General features: G+C 37.2%; 1 protein-coding gene across 3 annotated transcripts in view; it reads right to left on the bottom strand.

Moving 5' to 3' along the window:
• Positions 1-23017, bottom strand: part of METTL25 (methyltransferase like 25) — a 45871-nt gene that overhangs the window by 5263 nt on the left and 17591 nt on the right. For all 3 annotated transcript variants that reach the window (XM_064702011.1, XM_064702012.1, XM_064702013.1), the window contains exons 6-9: positions 13725-13819; positions 11240-11269; positions 10078-10151; positions 7857-7950 (exon numbers count right to left, since the gene is read on the bottom strand). In XM_064702011.1, the coding sequence (XP_064558081.1) occupies positions 7857-7950; positions 10078-10151; positions 11240-11269; positions 13725-13819 (293 nt within the window). The remainder of the gene's footprint in view (positions 1-7856; positions 7951-10077; positions 10152-11239; positions 11270-13724; positions 13820-23017) is intronic.

The following is a 23017-nucleotide window of genomic DNA, read 5'->3' as shown; positions in this document are numbered from 1 at the left end:
AAATACAAAGATCTATATTTGGAAAAATGTGATCTTGGAACCTTTCTGCTTTTGCTTCCTTTATGTTCTCCATTTTTCAAGATGAAGCATTCAAATTAAAAGAAAACAAGCTGTGAAATGTTTGGCAAATAAAAAGTGGGTCAAAAATGTCTCTTGCACACTGCTGTACTCAAGTATGTGCTTTTCCATTCCTTCCCTGCCTACCACACATTCTGACTGAACACATCCTGCTGCATTGGACATGGACTAGGTACTATTCAAGCTGTGCCTCACATAACAGTTTGGTGAGCAAACCAATTCAGTGCAATAGCTCACCTGGAAAAGAGAGAAAGTGTCCATTGACTGAAACTGCAACAGCTTTCCATCTGCCTTCGGTAGCTAACACAAACTTCAGCTCTCCTTCTAAGGTGAAGTGGGAGTAGTTTACTCTTGGCATTTTTGAAGAGGAATTGTACTTCCACATGCAAAGCAAGCCCCATTCAGCCACTGAAGTTGTCCAAGCAACTGTTCTCTGTGTTGTCACTCATTTGTGTATCAAAAAAAATTTCTTCATATATATGCATTGAACTTTTTTCTTACATTTTGATGTTGATACCATAAATATGACAAAACTCAAATATATACATTTATCTTAATAATGACTGCATTCAAAATCTAGCTTTTGTTGCTGATACTGAAGTGACCTTCATTTCATTTTGGCCAGTATTTCCTCCCCGATACAGCTACAATGTCTCCTGCTCTTTATCAGGTTGTCAACTAAAGGGCCTTGTCTCTTTGCATTGTGATGGTGGTGCAAGCTTTCTTTGGAACTGATTTATTTGTGGATTGATATGGTCACTTCAACAGCCAGAACAAGCAGGACAACCTGGCAAGGTTTCCAGTGACCTACTTGTAACAGTACCATATAGGTATACCATATATATACCTTAAATACCATGTGGTGCAGATGGCACTAAGCATGAGGCATAGGGCTGACTGATCCTTTGTGAATGCGGTGATCTCTTGTGAAAGCAGCAGAGCTCTGAGAGCATGTGAGATACCACACACCTGAGCACAGCCACCTTAGACTGCAGCCCCACAGGCATGCTGATAGAGCACGGGCTGAAAAGAAGATGTTCAGGCACAAGGTGTGGGGCAATTACTGATACCACACTTCATGTTTGTTCAGAGAGGATTTTTTCAGCTCTGTATCCTTTCCTAGACTAAGAGTATTTTCACTGAATCAAAGTCTCTTTTACTGCTCAATGCTGCACATGTCCTCCAGAGAAGCAACAGCCTAAGGATGCTATTCTGCAGTCTGTTAGATGAAATTCCTCTTTGCTACCTCAGAGGGACTGCTTCTTCCTGCACTGACTGCACAATTCCATGTTTCCTCTCTCTACTTGCACCAGCACTATCAGGAACACTAATGAGAGAACAAGAGAACTGTAAGGCAATCCTTCTAGCAGAGCAGTGACTTAGATCAGTTCAAAACATTTGGGAGAACATACCTAACAGGAAATTTTATAACTTTTCCATGACTAAGGTAGTTAAAAATAACGTAATGTTATATATTGTAAAACAACGTAAAACAGATAATGAAATTACTGAAAGACTTAAGTTTGTTTAGAACTTTGTTTAAAATGCACTTCAAATGAATGGAATCTATATTATTTATAATTATACCTAATTGAGATACAAGTCACATCTCTCAGGACTCCTTGTCAGAGTAAAATGCTACAGTGCCACAACCGGGATAATATTTTGTCTATGTGAAAAACAGTTATGCTTAAAAACAGCATTACACTTTATAGAGTGCTATGCAAGTGCTACCTGAGCCCTCATTTAGTACTTCCCTAACTAACAAAGGACACAGGAAGTCTGTGAGATGGAATTCCTTCTGTCCAAGAAAACAGTGAAGAAAGTCAGCTCTTCAACAATTGTAAAATGCATTAAGTGTGTAAATCCATGTAGTACTTTCATTTTTTGACTGCTTTGACTGTCTCAGTTAATTGCTGTTTCAGGATTCAGGAGAAAGTGGAGAGCATTGTTTTGGCTTTGGCTCCGTGTTTGCCCAATGGCTGAACACAATAAAACACACCAAATTACAAATATTCTTAGCAAAGACCAACCAGTTTCAGATATTCACTGTCATTTCAAGATATCCACACTGATACTGGTTGTGGGGTAGACTTTAAGATAGTAAGAAATCTTAAGCTAAAAGTCCCTCTCTTCCCCATTTCTTGCAAAAATTCTTGTTAGTTCCCACTACAGCTGCATATATTCAGGTTAGCTCATGTCTTAATGTATTACACAATTCCACTACTGACAGTTTCCCAGTCTTGAGTGGCTTTCCAACACTTTTTAAAGCAAGAGAAAATTAAACCACACAATAAGCTTCATGCTATCTCCCTTCACTTGCAAACTGCATTTCATGATATTCCACGAGTCACTGTGGAGAATTACAAGTCAAGGACAGCCTATAGTAAGCTAAGAGTAATCCATCTCCACTTATCAAATGTAAAAAAACCCCAAACTTGTCTGATAAATATTAAGCAATTAGTGGGAAAAAAAGTATTTTTGCACAAATTCTTATTTCAGTATTGTCTACCAGCTTTCACACTCAAAATTAAATAGTCTGGAGTTTCCAAAAGCACCAAGTCAATAGATTCCAAAGGCTGTCAGACACATATCCAGGCCTTAGCTTTGTAAGCACTTTTTCCATTTAATCACCTTAAGCTAGTCCCCTTGAAAGATCTTTTGCTAATCTACTCCAGTAAGAACAGGACACCAGGAAACCTAAAGAGTTTTGAGTTTTCTTTCTTAAAAATTCTAGAAATACATAAATACGTATATGAGGACTTTTTGCCTTGGCATGCTATTTGTAGCACTTATTGCCTTAAGCAGCAATCAGATCTGTTAATAAAGAGGCTTAATTTTAAATGCATTTGCAAAGCAGCTACAAACAGCTGAAACATGTTCCGATCTGAAGAGAAAGGAATTGCTCTTGTTGCTTGAAAGCAAAAAGGCTAACAAGTATCAGAGGGGCCAGCTACTACTAGGAGAGAGGACAGGAATGAATGCTCCATTCTCCCAAAAGAGAGTTCTCCATTCACATTAATTAGGTAAAACAGTGAACAAAAGGAAAAAGAAATCTTGGGATAGAAATAATGTCTCCAAAATCTATGTGACCCTTAATGCTCTGTCTGTACAACACAGAGTCTGTAGGAACAGAGTGAACTATGACAAAGGAAACGATCAGAACAAAATACTGCTTTGGTACGTATCCAATTACTGCATCCCTGTGCAGACATCCCTAGATATGGTCCTTTACAAGCCCAAAGGAGCAGCCTCACTTTCACAAGCCCATGGGGAACTTCACACCAGTATCTGCTGGAGGGACAACACAGCAGGGCATAAGCAACCAGGAGGTTCCTGGAATGCATTGATGGGTACTTCCTTCCCACAGAAGGAATGGGGAGCCAATGCTCTCCATTCTCACTAATAAGGAATGCCTGGTGGGGAATGTGAAGCTCAAGGGGAAGCCCTGACTGCAGTGACCATGAAATGGTAGAATTCAAGGTCCTTGGGGCAGCAAGAAGGGCACACAGTAAACTAAATATCCTGGACTTCAGGAGGCCAGACTTCTGGGATCAGCTTGACAGAGTACCATGGCATAAACCCCCGGAGGGAAAAGAGACCCATTAAAGCTGGTTAATACTCCAAGCTTAAAGAGGAAGTAAGGCAAAAGTACCATGAGGGCAGCAGGGAGGAACAATGATCTTCTAGCCAAACTAAACAGCAAAAGGGAAGGCTATCAAGAGTGGAAGCAAGAGCAAGTACCGGGGAGGAACACAGAGATATTGTCCAAGCACCAAGGGATCGAGTTAGGAAAGACAAAGCTCTCATAGAATTAAACTTGACTGACATCAAGAGCAACAAGTAAAGCTTTTATAGGTACATGTGCACACTCTCCAGAACAGGAGACTGGTTACACAGCTTATGGAGAATGCTGAGATAACAACTTTTTTTTTGACTGAGTCTTCACCAGCAAGAGTTTCAGCCACCCCACCTGAGCTTCAGAATACAAAGGCAGGGACTGATGAAGAACTGCTCACTGTAGGAGAAGATGAGGCTCAAGAACATCTTAGGAGCCTGAAGATGCACAAGTCCATAGGACCTGATGAGATATATCAAGAAACTGGCAGAAGTTGCTAAGACACTATCCAGCATATTTGAGAAGTCATGTCAGCCTAGTGAAGTTCCCATGGAAAAAGGGGAACATAATCCATAACTCATTTTCAAAAAGGAAAAATACTCAATGCCTGGGTAGCTACAGGTCAGGCAGTCTCACCTTGATGCCTAAGATCATGCATCAGATCCTCCTGAAAACTGTGCTATGACACATAGAAAATAAAGAGGTGATTGGTGACACCAACATGGTCATTGATAGCAAATTGTGCCTTCAAATCTGGTGGCCTTCTATGAAGGGGTTACAGCATTTGTAGATAAGGAAAGAGCAACTGACATCATTCAGTTCCTGGACTTGTGCAAAACATTTCCCATTATCCCACGTGACATCCTCGTCTCTAAACTGGAGACCACTGGGTGGGTAAGGAATTTGCAGAATGGCTGCACTAAAAGAGTTGTGGCCAGCAGGCTAAGAGGGCTGGGGCTGTGCAGCCTGGAGAAATTAAGGCTCCAAGGAGACCTAAAAGCACCTAAAGGGGACCTACAAGACAGGTGGAGAGGGACTTTTCACAAAGGCATGTAGTGACAGGACAAGGAGAAATGCCTTTCAAATGAATGAGGATAAGTTTAGATTACATAAGGAAGAAATTCCTCACTATGGGGGTGCTCAAACATGGCACAGGTTGTGCAGAGAAGCTGTGGATGCCCCATGTCTGGCAATGTGCAAAGCCAGGCTGGATGGGGCTTTCAGCAACCAGTGAAAGGTGTCCCTGCCCACAGCAGGGGGGTTGGAACTAGATTATCATTAACATCATTTTATGATCCATGGCTCAGAGAGCAATTCCATTAATTCTGAAACTATAAGCAATATAACCATACCTGTGAAGCATCATGCTCACACTACAAGACCTTTCCCTGCCCTCACAGAATGAGAATGTTTTGTCAGAAATTCAGTAGTCATGGTTTAAACCTCATTTTTACTACTGAAGTGATGTGTGAAGGGAATGGTCCTTCAGAAGGACAAGAAAAAAGGATTTCATTTGCATCTACCAAGACAGAAAAAAGGATTTCATTTGCATCTACGTGTTTAATTGACGGACTCTCCCACACTAAAAAAGAAACACCATGGATTGAGGAAATTATTTTGGCTCACTTAATAGGAAACTTCAGCCCTTGAACAGTAATTCTTAACAGTGAATGGTGCTAGGTTATTGATAAATGCCTTTTTTTTTTTTTTTTTGGTAGAGAAACTGTTATACTATGTTGTCTCACTCTAACTCATTTCTGACTGAGACTCTTTTTATAAAGAGTCTAATTCTTGCTTCACATAAGCAAAAACTTCATATCTATTTCACAAAGGAAAGACACAGAGGGGTTTCTTCACATGAATTACTGGCAGGAGTCAAGAACTTATCTTTACTTAAAATCAACAGCCAAAAAAACCTTAGCATTTGGATAATTATGCCTGGTGAGTCTTTACCAGTGTAACATTTAGCAAAGGGCACACACTTACAAAAATGAGTATCAAGGCAGGTTAGGTGCTCTATATACTTGCACTCTTTATCCTGCCTCCACAACTGTCCACACTGGAAAATGACTGGATTGCCCAGGGCTACCTTTTGATCAGAAACAGAGGTATTGGTGTGTATAAAGGAAGCAGCTGTGAGGCTTATCATGAACCATTAAGTTTAGAAGAGTGTTTACATCCCACAGTACAGATTCAGCTTCAGTGATAAAAACCATGCAAGATTTTACCATACATGACAAGCTACCAAACCCTGGCAGGGACTCCTAAAAACAGTGCCTCTACTTCTCTATTTTCCTTTCCAGTACTTTTATTATCATACAGAGATGAAATTCTGTTTAATATTCTGATAAGCCTAGTAAAAGACTGGAGACTCACAGTTTCTTGACTTCTGTATTTTAGAAAACATCTTTGCACATGTGAAACAGAGACCCATATGGAAACAATTTTTTCTCATAGTTCTCTGGTTGTATTACACAATGTCACTAAGTTTTTGCTTTTTAAATATAACCTAAATACATTTATGCATTAAGAAAATGATTGCCTCCTTTTTTTTTTTTTTGGTGAATGACAAAGACATTTTTGATTATTTTGGAAGTGTGCTTCATATATGCTTGCTCCCACCTTATATTCTTCCCAATGCATTGGTTTTTGTCCACTGCCAGAAACAAAGTACACATTTGGTCTGTGCAGTACAGCTGCTCCTTTGTTCATTTCTAAATAGAGCTAAAAACCCAAATTCCACATAAATTTCTCTTTGATTTTGTTGTCTTTCAGAGCAAATGTTTAGGCTTCATCACATTTCTACCTATGTAAGTATTTTTTTTTTCTGAAGAGAGGCATTTAACACATTCTCCAATATTGTGTAGATACAGTGCTGACTCCGCCATGAAAACTGCAGGGTCAGAACCAGTGTTAAGGGAGCAGTAACAACTTTCCTCTCAGTAGTATCAAAATAGCACTGCTTTTGTGCTGCTGCAGATTTCAATATAGCTGGGAAATAAAAAATAATATTGTTTACATCAGCATAAAATCCAGTCTTCAGTATGCAGCCAGCTGCACATAAAATGAGGAGAAACATGAGCAAAAGTAAGCATTTATTTGAATCAGGTCTTTAGCAACCACATAAATGTTCAGCTTGAAGTAGTGTTGACAGACATCTTTGTCTCAGGGCAACCTGCATTTGTCCAGACCCTTCTTAGCAAAAGGCAACATATCAAAATCAGACCTCTTGACACAAATTTTCTATGCTTACTGGTTTTAAAGAAAACAGTGAACAAATCTGCAGTAGCAGAGTTCAATCAATGATCTTGTGAACTGATTATTATACAAACAGTCCACTATTGCTTTTGGGTGACTGTACACACATGAAGAAAGACATCATTTTATTTCTAGCTGGGGTGAACGCATCTTGTTAGTACTATTCATACAGAAAAGCAAACAGGTAACTACATTCTCTAGTTATGATTAGCTAACTACAGAATTAAATACAATCCTTTTAAAATACAGCACACTTCAGGCATAAGTCTTTTTCTTAATGCTGTTAGGATGATCTCAATGTCATTTGAATTTACTCGCTTATTTGGTTTTGCCTGTTTCTCCTAGCTCATGCTTTGATGTGCCCGGCAGATTTTAAGTGATTTGACATTTTGACTACAGGTTTTAAACATTACCAGAGACTGCAACAACATTTACCTTAAATATTTTACATGCTTGCCACTCCCACTTTTCCTTTGATTGTACTTAATTTGTTAACAATCTGTCTAGTACTCTCTAGTGTCTCCTTTGCACAACTTGTTCTCACAACATGGTTGTGATCTTCACACAGTCATATTCTGTGCCTAATGCTATGTTGCCATCTGTTGACCAATTGAGCAGTTGTACGACTAAGAATAAGACAAGATACTCAGGGACATAAATAAAATCTCAAAATTATTTTCAATCTCTACTTTATATTTACTTCTTTTTCTCTAACAAAGTGATTTAAAATCTTCATCTGTTTCCTTAACATTTAATAATTTAAAGGTATTAAGTCTTCAAATATAAATTTCACACAGCAATATATGACATAAATCAACTCAATGGCTCAAACACTGCATTGTGGTGCTGACTTAAGAAATTATATGGATATAACAATTTCATACAGTCACTAGTGACTCACCTTTGAATCATCCAGTTCCAACTTTTTCAGAGACCGTCTGACATAATCTACGAAGGAGGATGATTTGGAGAAGGTTTTTCCAACATGTCGATCACTGCAAACACAGTACTGAGGTGTAGGCTTTTATACATCCAACAACAAAGTTCAGATATTTTTATCAGGAGAAATGAATCAGTTGGATGGCTACTACTGCCAAGTTAGTAACAACTTTTCTTTTTCCTCCTTCCACTTAAAACAATCTAGCTAATACTGAAGTAACTTCTAGACACAGCAACTGTGTAATTGTATTATGGTTATAATACAGTTATTATTTTACCTAAAACTCTGAGAGAGTTGAAGTTTCTTTTTAAATTCTTCACTAACATTTTTTATTTCCTTATATGAATGACAAAATTATTATTTCCAATGACACATTTCCTTCTATACTTCTAAATTACTTCCATAATCTACCATGATCCTGCTGTAATTTTTTTAATAGCAACCACTGAACTGAAAAAATGTCACTTTTGCTTGTTACCTGGTGTTCTTATCCTTTCAATTTTTATTGCACTAAATGATGCCAGAATTCTGTCATGTTCACAACTCAATAGCTTGCACTTCAAGCCAGACAAAAATGTGTGTTGTTTCAAAAAATACACTAAAATAATTCACAAAAACTTAAAAAACATATAGGAAGAAGGAATCCTAGCAGACCACTCATATTTGCTCTCTTCTCTGTGCTTAAAATATCTTGGAGAAAAAACACAAAAGTTTTTTTTTTATGTCTGAATTCACTTTCTTGACTGAGTCTAACATTTCTCTTCTAGAGTAGGGGTGAAATATTCAGGTACAGAATTTTCAGCTACTGAATAACTTAACAAGAAATACACTCTCCTCGCACCCTCTCAGTGAAAAACTGAACAGAAGTATCTTAGTATCTTACTTTTCTCCCTCTTTGGTCTTAGTAAAACCTATCTCCTTACCTAAAACCCAGAGCAAACAGCTGAAGCCAATAGAAAGATTTCAAAAGATTTCACTCAGTGGCAGTTCTAATGCTGTTTAGCTGTCAAGGACCCTCATTCATTGAAAAGAATTTTTGCTGTCATATTTAATATTCAAATGCACCTAAACATTTAGGCTGATGCAGACTGAGAATCAGTTAATAATTATGTTGTTACATCATTCCTAGGAAGATGGGCATTTAAGATCTTGCTCAGAAAAAAAACCTAAACATGGGGGTGAGACAGGTCTTTCCAAGGTAGCCATTGTGTTCATTACAGACATATAATCTTAATTATTTCCTCCAAATTATACTTCCTTCAAAAATTGAAAAATCTACCACAGTTTTTCTTTTCTCTGCAATTCAGAAGCCATGACTTTTTGCGTGATATTGGATGCAATTTTAAAATAAAGAAGCATTTCTTCTTTCAGGAATTTGACCTTCTGAAGGGTAAGCTGTCTGACTGACTCTACATCCAGCAAAAGTTTTAAGAGTATTTGCATTAGCACTTATTTTAGATCAGGAGTATACTTCTGAAGTGAATTTTCTGGTTTTTCCCGCCTCTCATGCCTTGGCTCACACCGTGAAATAGTATCAGAGCTCAAAAAATGGGTTATTTTCAAACTAAATTAAACTGGAAGGTGTGCTTCTGGATGTGCTCCAAGTGCTAACAGGCATACATCCCACAGAATAAGATAAAATCTAATCCAACTGCAACCACAGAAGAGTATAATATAGATGTCAGATCCTCAGCAGCAGCTCTCCAAATCCCATTCCTACAAGGAAGCAGCATTTGCCAGTGTAGGCACAGGCAGTGAGTAGCTCTTTAGAGCCATGATGGCCATCAAGCTGTCAGCAGTTTTACTCAGGACAAACAGAAATCCCTTTTTCCATCTGCACTATCAAAGCTGCCAGGACTTCTGCATGACAGGGTAGCCCAGGACTGCGCTGACTTTTCAGTGCATTTGCTGAGTATTCTCAGGTGAAGATGTGCTTTACCTGTGTACCCAGTAGCAAAGGGGGCCTATTTCAGCTACAGGTAAAGGAAGGGCAATACATTTGTGATGTGGATTGAGGATGAGCAAATCTATCTTGCATTTTAATACCAATGTGTACATACAACCTGATGAGACTGATTCCTACATCCCTCTACTCTCCAAAACATACTTTCTCTACAACACAGAGGTGGAAGAGAATCAGATCAATCTTTAGTTGGTATTCTGTGAATTCAGAGCTTCCTACCTTTTGGTGACACCATAAATTTCTTCTATAATAACCTGAAGAACAGCTCGATAAAACAATGATTCTGTAGGCAGCTGCAAAAAGTTTTACAACAGCAAGGATTTAAAACTGGCACTGAAATTAGGATCAGAGTAACAAAACCAGTATTGGCTTCCCTAACTATTTACTGAGTTATATACTTTACAACTGGTCATACCAGATTTAAGAGGATAATTTACTAATGTTCTTGCATCCAGTCAAAATTATGTTTTTAAGTCAGATTCTAACATAACCATAAATGCAAGAAAGAAAAAAGAAAAAAACCCCCAGACTCTCTTGATGGAAAGACAACAGAGGAAAATGCGCTGTTCATGATCTGAATTCTAATATGCAAAATAAACAACAATTATCTAGGTTGTTTTGAAGACAAAAGGAGTAATTACCTAGCTGAATGATCTGCAATCAGACTGCAGCCTGAACCATGTAGAAAGTACTATGCTAAAAAAAATAATACTAAGAATTTCATACATTTGTCTATGGAAAATATGTTTGCATAAAACCAGTTAATGACTGCCAATTAAAAATACACAGAAAAAGACTGCTGGGGTCAGTGGGCTTACTGAATATGGAAAGAAGTCTTTCAGCCTGGCCTTTTAAATACTTAAACAGTTGGTGCCCACCATCCCTTAAGGATAACTTGCACAACAATAAATCAAAATATTCACAGACAAAAAATATACAGGGATTAAAAATGAGAATGATGATGTTTCTAACAGGTTCAAGCTTTTGTCATAACAATGTCTATTTTTACATTAGTTGATAAAACATTGGGATAGAGTGATCCAAACCAGGAATATAAGAAGGACATTTGCACTGAATTTATGCATTAGCTGAAAGATAGCAAAGGAAGTTAGGAAGGTTTGATGCCTTAAATTTTAAACTGTGCTTTTTTTTTTCTCTGACTCTTAATTGTAAAAAGAAAACAGATTCACTAAGTACAAGCACAGCAATAAAAATGTGATTTTGTGATGACACATGCTATCTATCAGGATTTGACATAGTGTAGGCCAGTATTTCAGATTCCAGATATGCAGAAGTTCAATAAAAGGCCATGGATTAAGAACATTCAAGGGGGAAAAACACATTTTATCTTAGAATGGCTAAAATAAACAGTATTACTTACCATTTGGCCAACTGCAACTCTCTCCAAAGCCTTTAAGAGTCAAGGAATTAAATTGCTGATATGTTTATTCTTTATCATAACATTTTATAAACACATTGTATAAAAGTCAGAGGAGATGACATTTAAAAAGATTAATGGTGTGACATAACATGAGCTTGCACACTTTAAAGTGTTAATACCTTTAGGCACTCATAAGCAGCTACTCCTGTTATTTTGGTTTATTTATAGGAGAAGCAATGACATCCAACTGTGTGGAAATATATACATGGAAAATTGGCTTGTTTTTCTTTCTATTGTACAAGAGTTTCAGAGGATTACTTTCTGTGAAAGTGTTAAAAGCAAATGCATTTTTCTTGAATATATTTCTACCGAAGTACAAGTAATACATTTTGCATATTTAATTATTTAAAAGTAAATACTAGTTCAATAGATAATATTAGTTTTAATCACTACTACTCAGACTGCTGATATACAGGCAAATAAAGTAACTTCAGAGAGACTGCAGTTTAAAATACTGTGCATTATTTTTCACTAGAGTCTTCATACTATAAATGCTGATGTAGATGTGAGACTACTTGATTTTTATCATGCATAGTGATAAAGAACAACAGATATTTAGAAGCATGTAATACTCCTTCACAGTTGAAAAGATAGTGTGCCCACAAAATTTTCAACAGTTTTAAAGATCATAGCAGAAGTGAAGACAAAATCTCAGTATCTGATTATCTGATGCTACATCAAAATAGGTAGCAAACCAAAAATGCCTCATCATTTACAGATTATTATCACCTTTATTCCCAAACTTCACTACAGTAAATAAGACTGCCTGTTACACAACCACCCACACTTCCTTCTCTTTGTGGTAGAACTGATCTGGTATTTCACACTGCTCTTGAAACAAAGTCCACATAAGCTGCAGCTCCTCCATTCATGGTCTTGGCCAGCTATCAGGTTTGCCTTCTGCTGCATAAGCTCTTACAGCAGCATCCATCTGCTGCTGCTGAGGAGATGGATATGGCATCCAAGATATGTTATTGTAAGGCTCTGAAGCTGGAACTCTTGCCCAACACCTCTGGGCCTTGGTAATTCAACCTATTTGAACTCTGAGTGTCATTGCTCAGCAGACTTTCTGCTAACCAGCCATTAGCCCAAGAAATGTGGGTGCTTAGTGGCTCTGTGCTGGCTCCCTTGTACATCCTACATGGCAAGGAAAATCCTAGTCATGAAAAATGCATATGGACAAATACAGACATAAGAGGAGAAGTATCTAGTTACACAGGAGAACTCTTTGCCTTTTGTGAATATTCAAACAAAAAGTTTTTAATTGCCAAATTTCTGTGATTTGTGAGAAATCTAAAATAGATATATACAGGAAGATCAGTACTCTCTTGGGGGCCATTTGCTTTTAAAATTTATCTTCCTACCACTGCTGAAAAACAACCCAACCTTTTTCTTTCCAAAAGAAATGGAATAGGAAACAACTAATGTGTCAGCTGAGGAAGGACTGGTATTGTATGACACTGACAAGAAAAAGAGAAAAGGCAAATCCCTTTAGAAAGCACTTCTGCAGAGTTTTACAGCTCCATCTCTAAAATGAACAATTCTTTTCCTTTACTTTGCCAAGGGTAACACATTTAAGCTTTATGCATCCTTAATAACTGTCCTCCTATATTTTCTCCTGACAGCATTTAATTATCATGGTAGTTCAAGTTTACATAACCTCAATACATTAGTCCACACTGAGTCTTTAGTCTATACTCTTCTCTGTAATGGAGGTACAGACCTAGCAGCAGAGCTTAGCTAGAACCTGATGTGATTTATCTGGGTACCATAAATTAAAAATTAATAGAGGGAAGGAATAGTAGTCTTCTAACTGAAACAGTGGTGAAAATTTTCAGTACCTACCTGTTTTTTCAAATTAGACAACAGCTCATCATTCTATCTTGATGAGGCTAAGTCTTTAAAAAAGTACTTCTTCTCTTGGTGCAATGTTAAAAAGAAGTTTCCAGACTCTTAAACTACATGGATTTTTAGAGCTCCTCTAGTTTTTGGAATAGGCAGGGTTGTTCAGGTTTTAAACAGTTAGAACATTCAATATTGTGAATCATGAAGGCATTGAGGGAGTTACTGATTGCAATCCTTCTAAAATTACCTTGTTTCTCCCTAAGTCCTTGGCCAAGAACTATAATCCTAAGGGGTTGCCTTGTTTAGGTTTCAGCAAAGCTTTGGCCTTTCTGTCCACTCTTAAAATACATTTCTATCAATACTCATTTTTTCATGCCTCCAGCAAGTATAAAATTTATAAAGCTGGAAGGTCAATACTATATTTTTTTAGATATAATTCATCATGCTTACAGCATTAATGATGTTATCCTGTAGATTCTTGGATTAAAGTCATGGCTTCAGGATCAGAAGCCAAAAACAATGAATCCTGTAACATCTGGACAAAGCTCTCAGTAGAAAAAGAAAGGAAGGGGAATCATACCAAGCATGCTGACATCCGAGCATTGCGACCACAGCACCAGCCTTTGTCCTTCAAGTACTGACACATGGGAAATCCCCAGACTTGGTCGTGGCATTCTGCAATATGGAGTTAAAAAACAAAGGCACAGCTTTTCCTCTTACAGACTACACAGTGGACTGAGCAAGATGAACAGTAGGTAATGTAGTAGAAACACTTAACTACTCTCATGCAGTACCAAAACTTGTGGTGGTGCCACAAAAAACATGTTTTCCCTGCAACAGATGTTTCTGGTTTATGCTGAATTGCTGATAATTTCACATTTTCCAAAACAATTTTAAGTGAGTGCCCTTTACAAAAATCCACGAAAAAAACAGTCAAAGGGACAAGAGAAAAGTCTGCAGATACTCATGGCAACCTACACCATGCCATGAATCACAGGATGTAGGCCAAGCAGTCATTCCATGCAGCAGGGCTTCAGTACCACTTCTCATTGTCTTCTTATTCTATCCCAAACATCTTTCAAACATCACACAGAACAATATGTATTTGTTTATTCTAGTTCTGAAACAACATTCTGCTGTAAGGCAGAATGTTTGTTTTCCAGAAAAGAGCAGCTGCAAAGACTCTTGCTGTTTCTTCAAAACACCAAGAAGCATTTGCCTCACAATCTGTGCTCAGTTTCAGTATCATTTGTATTTTGAATAACAAGACAATTATTCATGTTTAGCCCTAATGCAAATGTGGGAAAACTGGTACAGAGATTACTTTATAGATGTTCTTAATAGTCACGTCTAATGTACACAAACTCTAAATGTTTAGAGTTTTCATTAACACATTGTCAGCTGATTTTTAGAACAGTGAATAAGATTTACTGCTTTCTTAAAAAAAAACCAACACAAATTGGCCGAGATCCTGGCTTTTTAGCACAGGAAGGGGACTGGGGCACATTTCAGAATAAATCATATAATGTGGTTAAAAAGAGGGAACAGCAGAAAATTTACCAACAGTCGGAGATATATAAGTAGAATTCACTCCATAAAAGTCAAGCAAAGAAAAAAAAACCAACTATAAAGAACCCTCCCCACAACTCATGGGAGGGAGGGAAAGCCTTTGGCTTTCTGGCAGAAGTGCCCAGTCTCAGCTGACCATTAGACAGTAACAGCAATCAGGCAAGAAACCTCTGCAGGCAACCCCACACTTTGCTCTCCTTTTAACCCTGAGGGATGCCAGAGGCTCTTAGGGGCTGAATATTGGTTTGAGAACCATGATTTAGAATAGGATTTTAATTATTAGCATGATTAGCAGAACGAGAAAGAAGACTTTTTAAAAATAAAGACGAAATTTGACCAAACAGATTGCAAGTGGTTTCAGCACTAGAAATGTACTAAGAATTTTTAAGTGCCTCATGACAAGCTCTAAAATATTAATTAACTTCAAGTCTAATTATGGAGTACATGGAATACGTGGATATTTCTACTGCAGGGATGTCAGTAAGAACTTATTGAGTGCAAGAAAACAATGACTGACATGGTTCCTATTGTATGTCTTTCTGATATCATTGTTAAAATATTTCAAAACAAAAATTTGCAAACTGAGTTAGAAAGATTAAATCCTTGATCTTTTCAAGCAAATCTCTTCCAATTTATACCCTGTCCTCCAGGCAAACTAATCATTCATTCAAGTTACAGTTACTACCCTGTCAGCTACAATCTCAGTATCAGTGCACTGTTCATGCATAATTCAGATAATCTTTGGGAAAGATTATCAGTCAAAACATCATCTTCACTTAAATTATTGAAACTGTAAAGTAGGAGAAAAAGAGAGGGAAACTAATGCTTCAAGTTAGAAATAAATTTTTCATATATATCAAAAGTTGACCACACCTCTACAATATTGCTTTAAGTTCTATTTATTTTTTCACATCCAGTCTGCTCTCAAGCACACTTTAAAAATTTTTAGGATTAACATATTGCTATAAAGTTCATATATTTACAAGCTACATTTTAAAAAACTGGAATTTTTTTAATGCCTGCAATTATTTCAGATATACTTAATACTATATAGCTCACTATATTGTGCTTCTATCTAACACAACAGCAGTTCTAAACTGTATAAATCTCAAAAAATATTCAAGAAATATTTTAAGTATATTTTTAGTATTCAATGGAACATTTCACAGGAAACAGCTCAAGTGTCCAACAATGCATGAAGCAACCACGTTATAATTCAGTACAGAGTAGCCAATCAGACAGAATTCCTTCTATGAAAATCCTTTTTTCATAAAATCCTTTTCACATTTGCCAACTCTGTATGTGCACAAATGATGACAAGGAAGTTAAAGAGAACGGGACAAGCTTCTCCAATACCTTTAATATTAGTCCATCCATCGATTTTCATTTCTAAGAATAATACTGCAATTTTTACTGTGCTAATATTCAAATTTTACTTCACAAAGCTTTACAGTAAAATATGGTCATTATAAAACAACGGACCAACAAGCTTTAATGTTACTGGAAAAAATAAGCCTGGCTTAAGTTCCATGGGATGAGCCAGATCAGAAAGCTGTGGAGCCAGCAATGTTGGTGCAGCATCGTGTTCCCCTTGGCATGCCTTTTCTAGCCGTGGTGTACCTGGAGCTGTAAGCTTTGTCAGAATCTCTGAATCCCTACCCTAAACCTAATTGCTGCTTTTGGCTGATCATGTAATTCAATGGATTGAAATGGCATTTTTTCTTCTGAGATTTTTCAGTGGAAAGTAATCTTTATTACCCTCTTCAGTTTTTTTTCACATACACCATACTTTGTGTCATTGTATATATAGTGAACTTCATCAAAGTTGTACTAAAACACAAATAACCTTTTTCAGATCCTCCATAGCCTCTATCTTCCACAATACTGTAGGTTTTCAGTCTACTTCCGTTATTCCCAAAAAAATAGATAACTACTAACCTGCCTTTTTCCTTCATGGAAAAGACTAAATCTTCCTTGGCCATGTAATTCACTGTTCCTTGAGTTTGTATTTTTCAAAAAAAGTCCCCTGACTAAGCAGGATTTTGCTGGGGGAAGCAGAGGACAGTGGGGAAGAAAAATGCTCTCTAATTCCAGGAAACAGAATCAGCTGTCACCAAAATAACTTCCAACACCCAAACTTAGATTATGTTTTAATTATGTGCATTAAAACTTTGGCATTCTCAATTCTAACCTCATACTTTGTACACACTGAGAAAAGTACAAATGTAAGATGGTTTCAGGTTTTAATATATTCTTGCTACATTAATTAATGAAAAATACCATAATAACTTCAATAGGTAATAGTGTCATTTAACATCTGTAAAGCTTACCTTGTCAGTATTTTTTCAAGTTTCATATTTTTTTCAGAATCAATTTTTATAGAAAACATCTGGGGTTTAGTGACTAGTTAGCTGTGTCACAAATACATGGAAAGGTTCCCTATGCAGCAATATCTAAAGATGCCTTGGGAAGGAAATTAAGCTTTTTGATCTGTTGCTTGGAAGTGTTTTCCTGTGTTGCCATGGTATCAGTGGTAGCTATTTTAAGACATTGGCTGTGGAATATCTTTGAAAATATACCTAGGCTACACATAAATCATCTGTACTCTAATACCCTGAAACAGTGAGTAATCTTTTATATTTGAGTGTAACAGAATGATACCAAGCCATTATATTTATGTAAGTAATCGTTTAGAAAATTGTTTCATAGTATTTGTCCTCTGAATCCACCTTACTCAAGGCTTTTCCATGTTTCACAAGTCTAATAAAATTCTGTATGTGAATTTTGACTACTCTTTGCAACCCTTTTGGTTCCCTTAATTATGTTCAATGGCTTTTAATAGTCAAAGTTTATTCTGCAAAAGCTTTGCTGACTTCTTTCAGAGTGCCTTATTAAGAAGCTACTTTCCCCAGCTTCCTGGAGGGCTTCCTGCTCCTCTACCCAGCAGTGACCTGACTTTGGAAATGTTTACACAATCTGGAGTTTGTTTTGTCGTACTTAAGCCAACCTCAAAAGAGCTTCTATCAGACAGCTATCACTGAAAGCATCTATACAACTACACCTATGTCTTATTTCAAATTGCAGAATCAAAGAATATGCTGAGTTGGAAGGGACCCAAAGGATCATCAAGATCACCTCTTAGCCCAGCACAGCACAGCACCATCCCCAAGGATCACACCATGTGCCTGAGAGCACTGCCCAAACACTTCTTGAACTCTGTCAGGCTTGGTGCTGTGACCATGTGTGCTGAGGACTGCACATGATCCAAAGGGTGAAAACTTCCCCCCACAGGGGAGGTACCTGGGCATTTCCACCTGAACCTGAGCCTTGAGGTGTTTGTTTCATGGCTTGCCCCACCCCTGGCAGATCAAGACTGTGACCATCATTTCAACCAATGGACATCTGAGGTGCAAAAATGATGGGTCATGAATCTTTCCTCTCTGCTAGCTACTCTAATAATTTCTTTTTCTTCCTCGTATATTTTCTTCAGTGATATTTTCATGCTTTTATAATGTCATATTACTATAGATAACAACCAAAATGGCTACATTTCTATTGCAACCCAATTGTTCTAAAATATATATACCCACACACCCACACACACACATTTATATATATACCTGTCATTTGTTTCACTTTATTCCACCCCAAGGGATATATTAAAAAAATTCTCAGTTACCACATCTCTGTGGTGGGTCTTAACAGTAGCTCCAAAGCAAGAACAACATTCATGTGTTTTTTCCTCAAAATAGACTGGTACTGATGTATTTGGTGATATGGAGGATGGAAAAAAGAGAATCAGAACACAGAAACCCAAATTCCTTTTCAAGGAAAGTAAAATCTTTTAAAAAATATGTTAAATTTCAGTTCTTCTCTGTTTAGGGATAATCATAGACCAGCTGGTACACTGCCCCAAAAACATGTTAGCTGAATGTAGGATAAAACAGCTCCCCAAAATCCTAGGAATATCTCCTGAACTGAGACACAGAGTTTGTTTTAACCTAAAAATCATTAGCAAACTGATCTTTTTCCCAGAAAAACTGACATAATGGCTCACTATGTAAATAGGTTTATGTAAAATGTCTCTGATAAATAGTCAAATCTTTTCTACTCTGATGTAATTGACTACCCAATGCAATAACAGAGAAGAAAACCCCCACAGGAATCAATTATACTAATGGCTACGTATATTTTATCCATACAAGAATCTCTGTATAAACAGACAATTCTCCTTAGAGAGAGCCAAAGTAAAACTACTTAAAATTTTCCAAGAGCTGTCATATTATTCCTTATTAACTGAAACTTAGAATTTCATACTGCTTATAACAGCAGTGAAATTTAAAGACAGGTGTTAAAAGACATTGGCTTCAGCTTCTTAAAACTGAGTTCAAATTTGATGTTACACAACAGCTCTTGGTTGTTTTAGCTGCTAATAAATCAAAGCAAATACTTTCATGATCTTAACAGTTCAAAATTATTCCCAGCACAATTGGAAATGTGGTCCCATTACAAAAATTTCCAGATGAATTCAGCTTATTTAGAGACACACAGAAGGACACTATATACTGATTGCATTATTATTCATGATTGTGACTGCTGGCACCTTCTTTCATCAGAAATGCTCACAAAGTATTCACAGCAGGTCCAACACCAAACTGAATCAGCCAATCTTGCAATATCTGTACTATTTTTAGAGTGTGTGAGAAATGTAATGCATTATTCCCTGAAGTCATCTCAGAAACAAAGAAAAAAAAAATCCCTAGCTTGTGATAAGCAAGGTAATTCAGCAGTCCAACAAAAACACCATAATAACATTTTGTTGATATTTTGTCAACTCAACACCTCAGACTTATAAACACTATGTTAGGCATCATAACAGGTAAATTTTATCCCAATGAATACCAGTTAATTCCAGTTAATATAAAATATAATATGAACTGTAAAAGTAATTTTTCATTGGCCTCAAACAAGACTGATCTTGGTATTAAATCTTAAGTGCCAAAGAACATACTGTCCAGTCATACCAATTTATGGCAACCAGAAGTCCACTGCAGCTCCTCTGTGAGCTGGCTCCTCCGCTTCAATTGTGCTTACAAGCACAGCCCTCTGAGTTTACATTAAAGAAACAGCAAAGATGGAAAATGTGCTACTTTGGGGGCAAGAGCTTTGAGGTGGACTTGCCACAACCTTGACTTCAAGGGTGCGCATCTCAAGAAAATAAAAAAAGTTTTTGAAGAGAACAAATGACATTTTACCAGATTTTGAAAAACTTCGAGGCTACTCAGTCAAGATAAAAGAACTGTAGAATGCTTTCTAACAGAACTTCCCACTGCATCCTTGCAGGCAAGCCCTCGCTTACTGGGCTGATTTCCAGTGAGTAAGTAAATTCCTGTATTACATCAAGTTCTGCCCAATTCTCTGCTTCTTGGGAAGATCTGTCACTGCAGAGATGTGGCTCTAAACCTGCTTGATAACATTCAAACTAGTCTCTCCCCACAAAGCATCTGCATGTCTCTGCCATCTCTGATTGATGGCCTGGAGTAGCCAGTAGCTTTCCTGAGTTCAGTGTCAGAGCCTGGGCAAGCAAAGGCCTATCTGCAGCAGAGATCATACTGGCTGAGGTACCACACAGGCCAACCAGAAATACACAAAATCTGCATGTGGCCACATGGGATGCATTGCAGGACCACATAACTCACCGGTGCCCCATGAAGGCCATACTCTATAGTCTTTGATGGGTCATGCCCATCCTGATTACAGCAAAAAGGTGAAAACCACACTCATCTTCCCCTAAATAAGCTCAGTCTCAACAAGTTTATGGAGCACTTTTTCCTGGAAACCATGTCCAGGCCCACGAAGAGTAAGAAGAAGGTTGACACTAGCTGGCAGGAATTCACCAGGCACTGACAAACTACTGCCTTCTGTGAGGCAGTGGCTGGCTCCATGAACTAAGGGACAGCAGAGTCCTAGTTTATCTTGATTTTATGAAGTCTTTCAGCAAAGTTTCCTTAGTATCTTTATTGGCAGAATTGAAAGATATGACTCAAATCTATTCAAACCTCTACCTATTCAAAAACAGGTAGAATATCAATAGTAATCTGAAGCTTGACAGTGAAGCCTGCAGATTAAGGGATGTGATTATTCTCCCTTTTTAGCACTTGTGAGAGTATCTGGAGTGCTCCTCTGGGCTCTTCAGCCCAGTATAATGACTGAAATGAATTTATTGGTGGCAAAAGCACTAAAGGGCTGCAGCCAAGAAGGGATCTAACTGCTGTTTTCCTAAAGGAAAGACAACAAAAAGGATTAAGCTGGACTATTCTTGGCAGTGCAAAATGAAAAAGACAATAGATAATGCACAATAACTACAAAGTCTGAATGGATATGAAGAAAAGAAATTCATGGTAAGGGCAAACACTGAAATGGGCTACTGTATCACTGTCCTTGGAGATATTCAAAATATGACCCTAACTGAAATGATCTAAGCTGGCCCTGCTTTGTGCCATGATCTGGCCCAGATGACCTTCACTTGCTACTTAAATGCTATTATTTGGCCCATTCTGGAAGCAGTATTAAAATCCACTTGCTTCTGCTAGCTACAAGAGGAGCTCTTTTACTGCTTGAATTGTTGGACCAATACCATCTGATAAGAGACAGAGTCCCCTAGCACCCTCCAGAATGCTTTGTCAGTTTGAAGTCCATGCACAGGAAATGCAGACACAAGATACAGTCTGAATTCTTTCCCATTTTCCATTTGAAGAAATCTTAAATCTTAGATATTGTCAGTCCTTGTTCTCTTCGCCCTCCACTGCACATTAAAGAACAAGCCATATGGTAGATGACTTAGTAGGGGAATACAACAGCATTATACATTTTAGAATATGCACTCTCATAGTAATAGTAAAAAAATAAATTATTTTTGAGCATTATTAAGACAATATATATATTCTTTCCCAAAAAAATATACTGTAATATCCTTTTGTTCTGTCCAAATGTTCTCCTTTGAGAATAATTTTGTCCTTCAAGCAGAGTAAAATCAATTCAACATGCAATTTGACTTCATTTTCATACTGCTATGAAACTGCAGTATCTCTTCTAACCACGTACACATATCTGTTTATTTGAACTTTGAAAGGTTATCATGCCTGATCCTTTGGGGGTGTCTGAGTTTCTGCACTGGTCTGCAAAAAGTAATCCTATATAGCTAGCACAGGAAGCCGTGTCCTCTTTGCAATAAGAAACAACCAAATGTTTCAGACACTCAGACTTAATGAGAAGTACCTGAAAAGTTTTTAATGTCTTAAAACTCTGATGTAAAATAATTGTGTATTTTTTCTCTAACTGCTTTTTTGTAGCATAGAAATTTCAATTGTATTTTCTTTTCCTTTGCTTTTGGAGTGAGCTGAAGTATTTTAAAATTACTAAGACTAATACACTGAAAAAAACTCTTAAAAGAGTTGCAGAGTTAATTAAAATCAACATAAAAAGATTATTAAAGCAAGAAAGAGCTAGCATGTGTCATGGTCAGTATAGAGCTGTGCTCGTGACTACTTAAGAGCAATAGCTGAGTCCCACGTGCCCCTGTGTCTGTGAAGTTCCCTGAAAGAGCTGAAGTACATCTTGCCAAGCCAAGTCTTTTTCAGATTTACTGATATGACGATCAGGTTGTAGCAGGTCAGCAGATGGTCATTTAGACATATCAGCTATGTACCACTTGTCTCAAGAAAGCCAGTTCCTTAAATCTTTTCCATTATACACAATTTCAAGTAAAAATACCAACTTTCTCTCAAAAATGAAACCCCCTACTTCCCATTTGTAGGAAAATATATTCTGGATCCACAAATAATTTTCATGTTATCTTCCCAAGAAAAAATCTTATATATGTACTGTTTTATGATGGGCAAAGACTGGCACAGCACCCAGATGACTGTTTTGTTGAGTATTACCTTACTTTACAAAATCTTAACTCTGCTCATTGTTGTATATGTATAAATTAACATAACTGGATGTTGCACACAGATAGCCGAGGACAAAATCTGGTACAAAATATTTCAAAAGGATGGAAACATACTGGACTAAAACAGTCTATACATTTATAATTAATTTAATGAAATAAAACCAGCTGTAGTTATAACCATATAAAAACACTATGCACTTATGTCCTTAATCTCAGTAAAAATATTAGGAACACTGGCATAATGGAAAAGCAACAACGCATCTGGGAGTGAATGACCCTCATAAAACAAATAAAACCAGTACTAAATAAGCCACTGGAAAGGAACAAGCACAAGGAAATTATTAATTGAA

Source organism: Zonotrichia leucophrys, chromosome 1A, assembly GCF_028769735.1.
Source record: "Zonotrichia leucophrys gambelii isolate GWCS_2022_RI chromosome 1A, RI_Zleu_2.0, whole genome shotgun sequence".
NCBI lineage: Eukaryota > Metazoa > Chordata > Aves > Passeriformes > Passerellidae > Zonotrichia > Zonotrichia leucophrys.
Note: the sequence above shows the minus strand (reverse complement) of the source record. Positions and strands in the feature narration are given on the sequence as shown.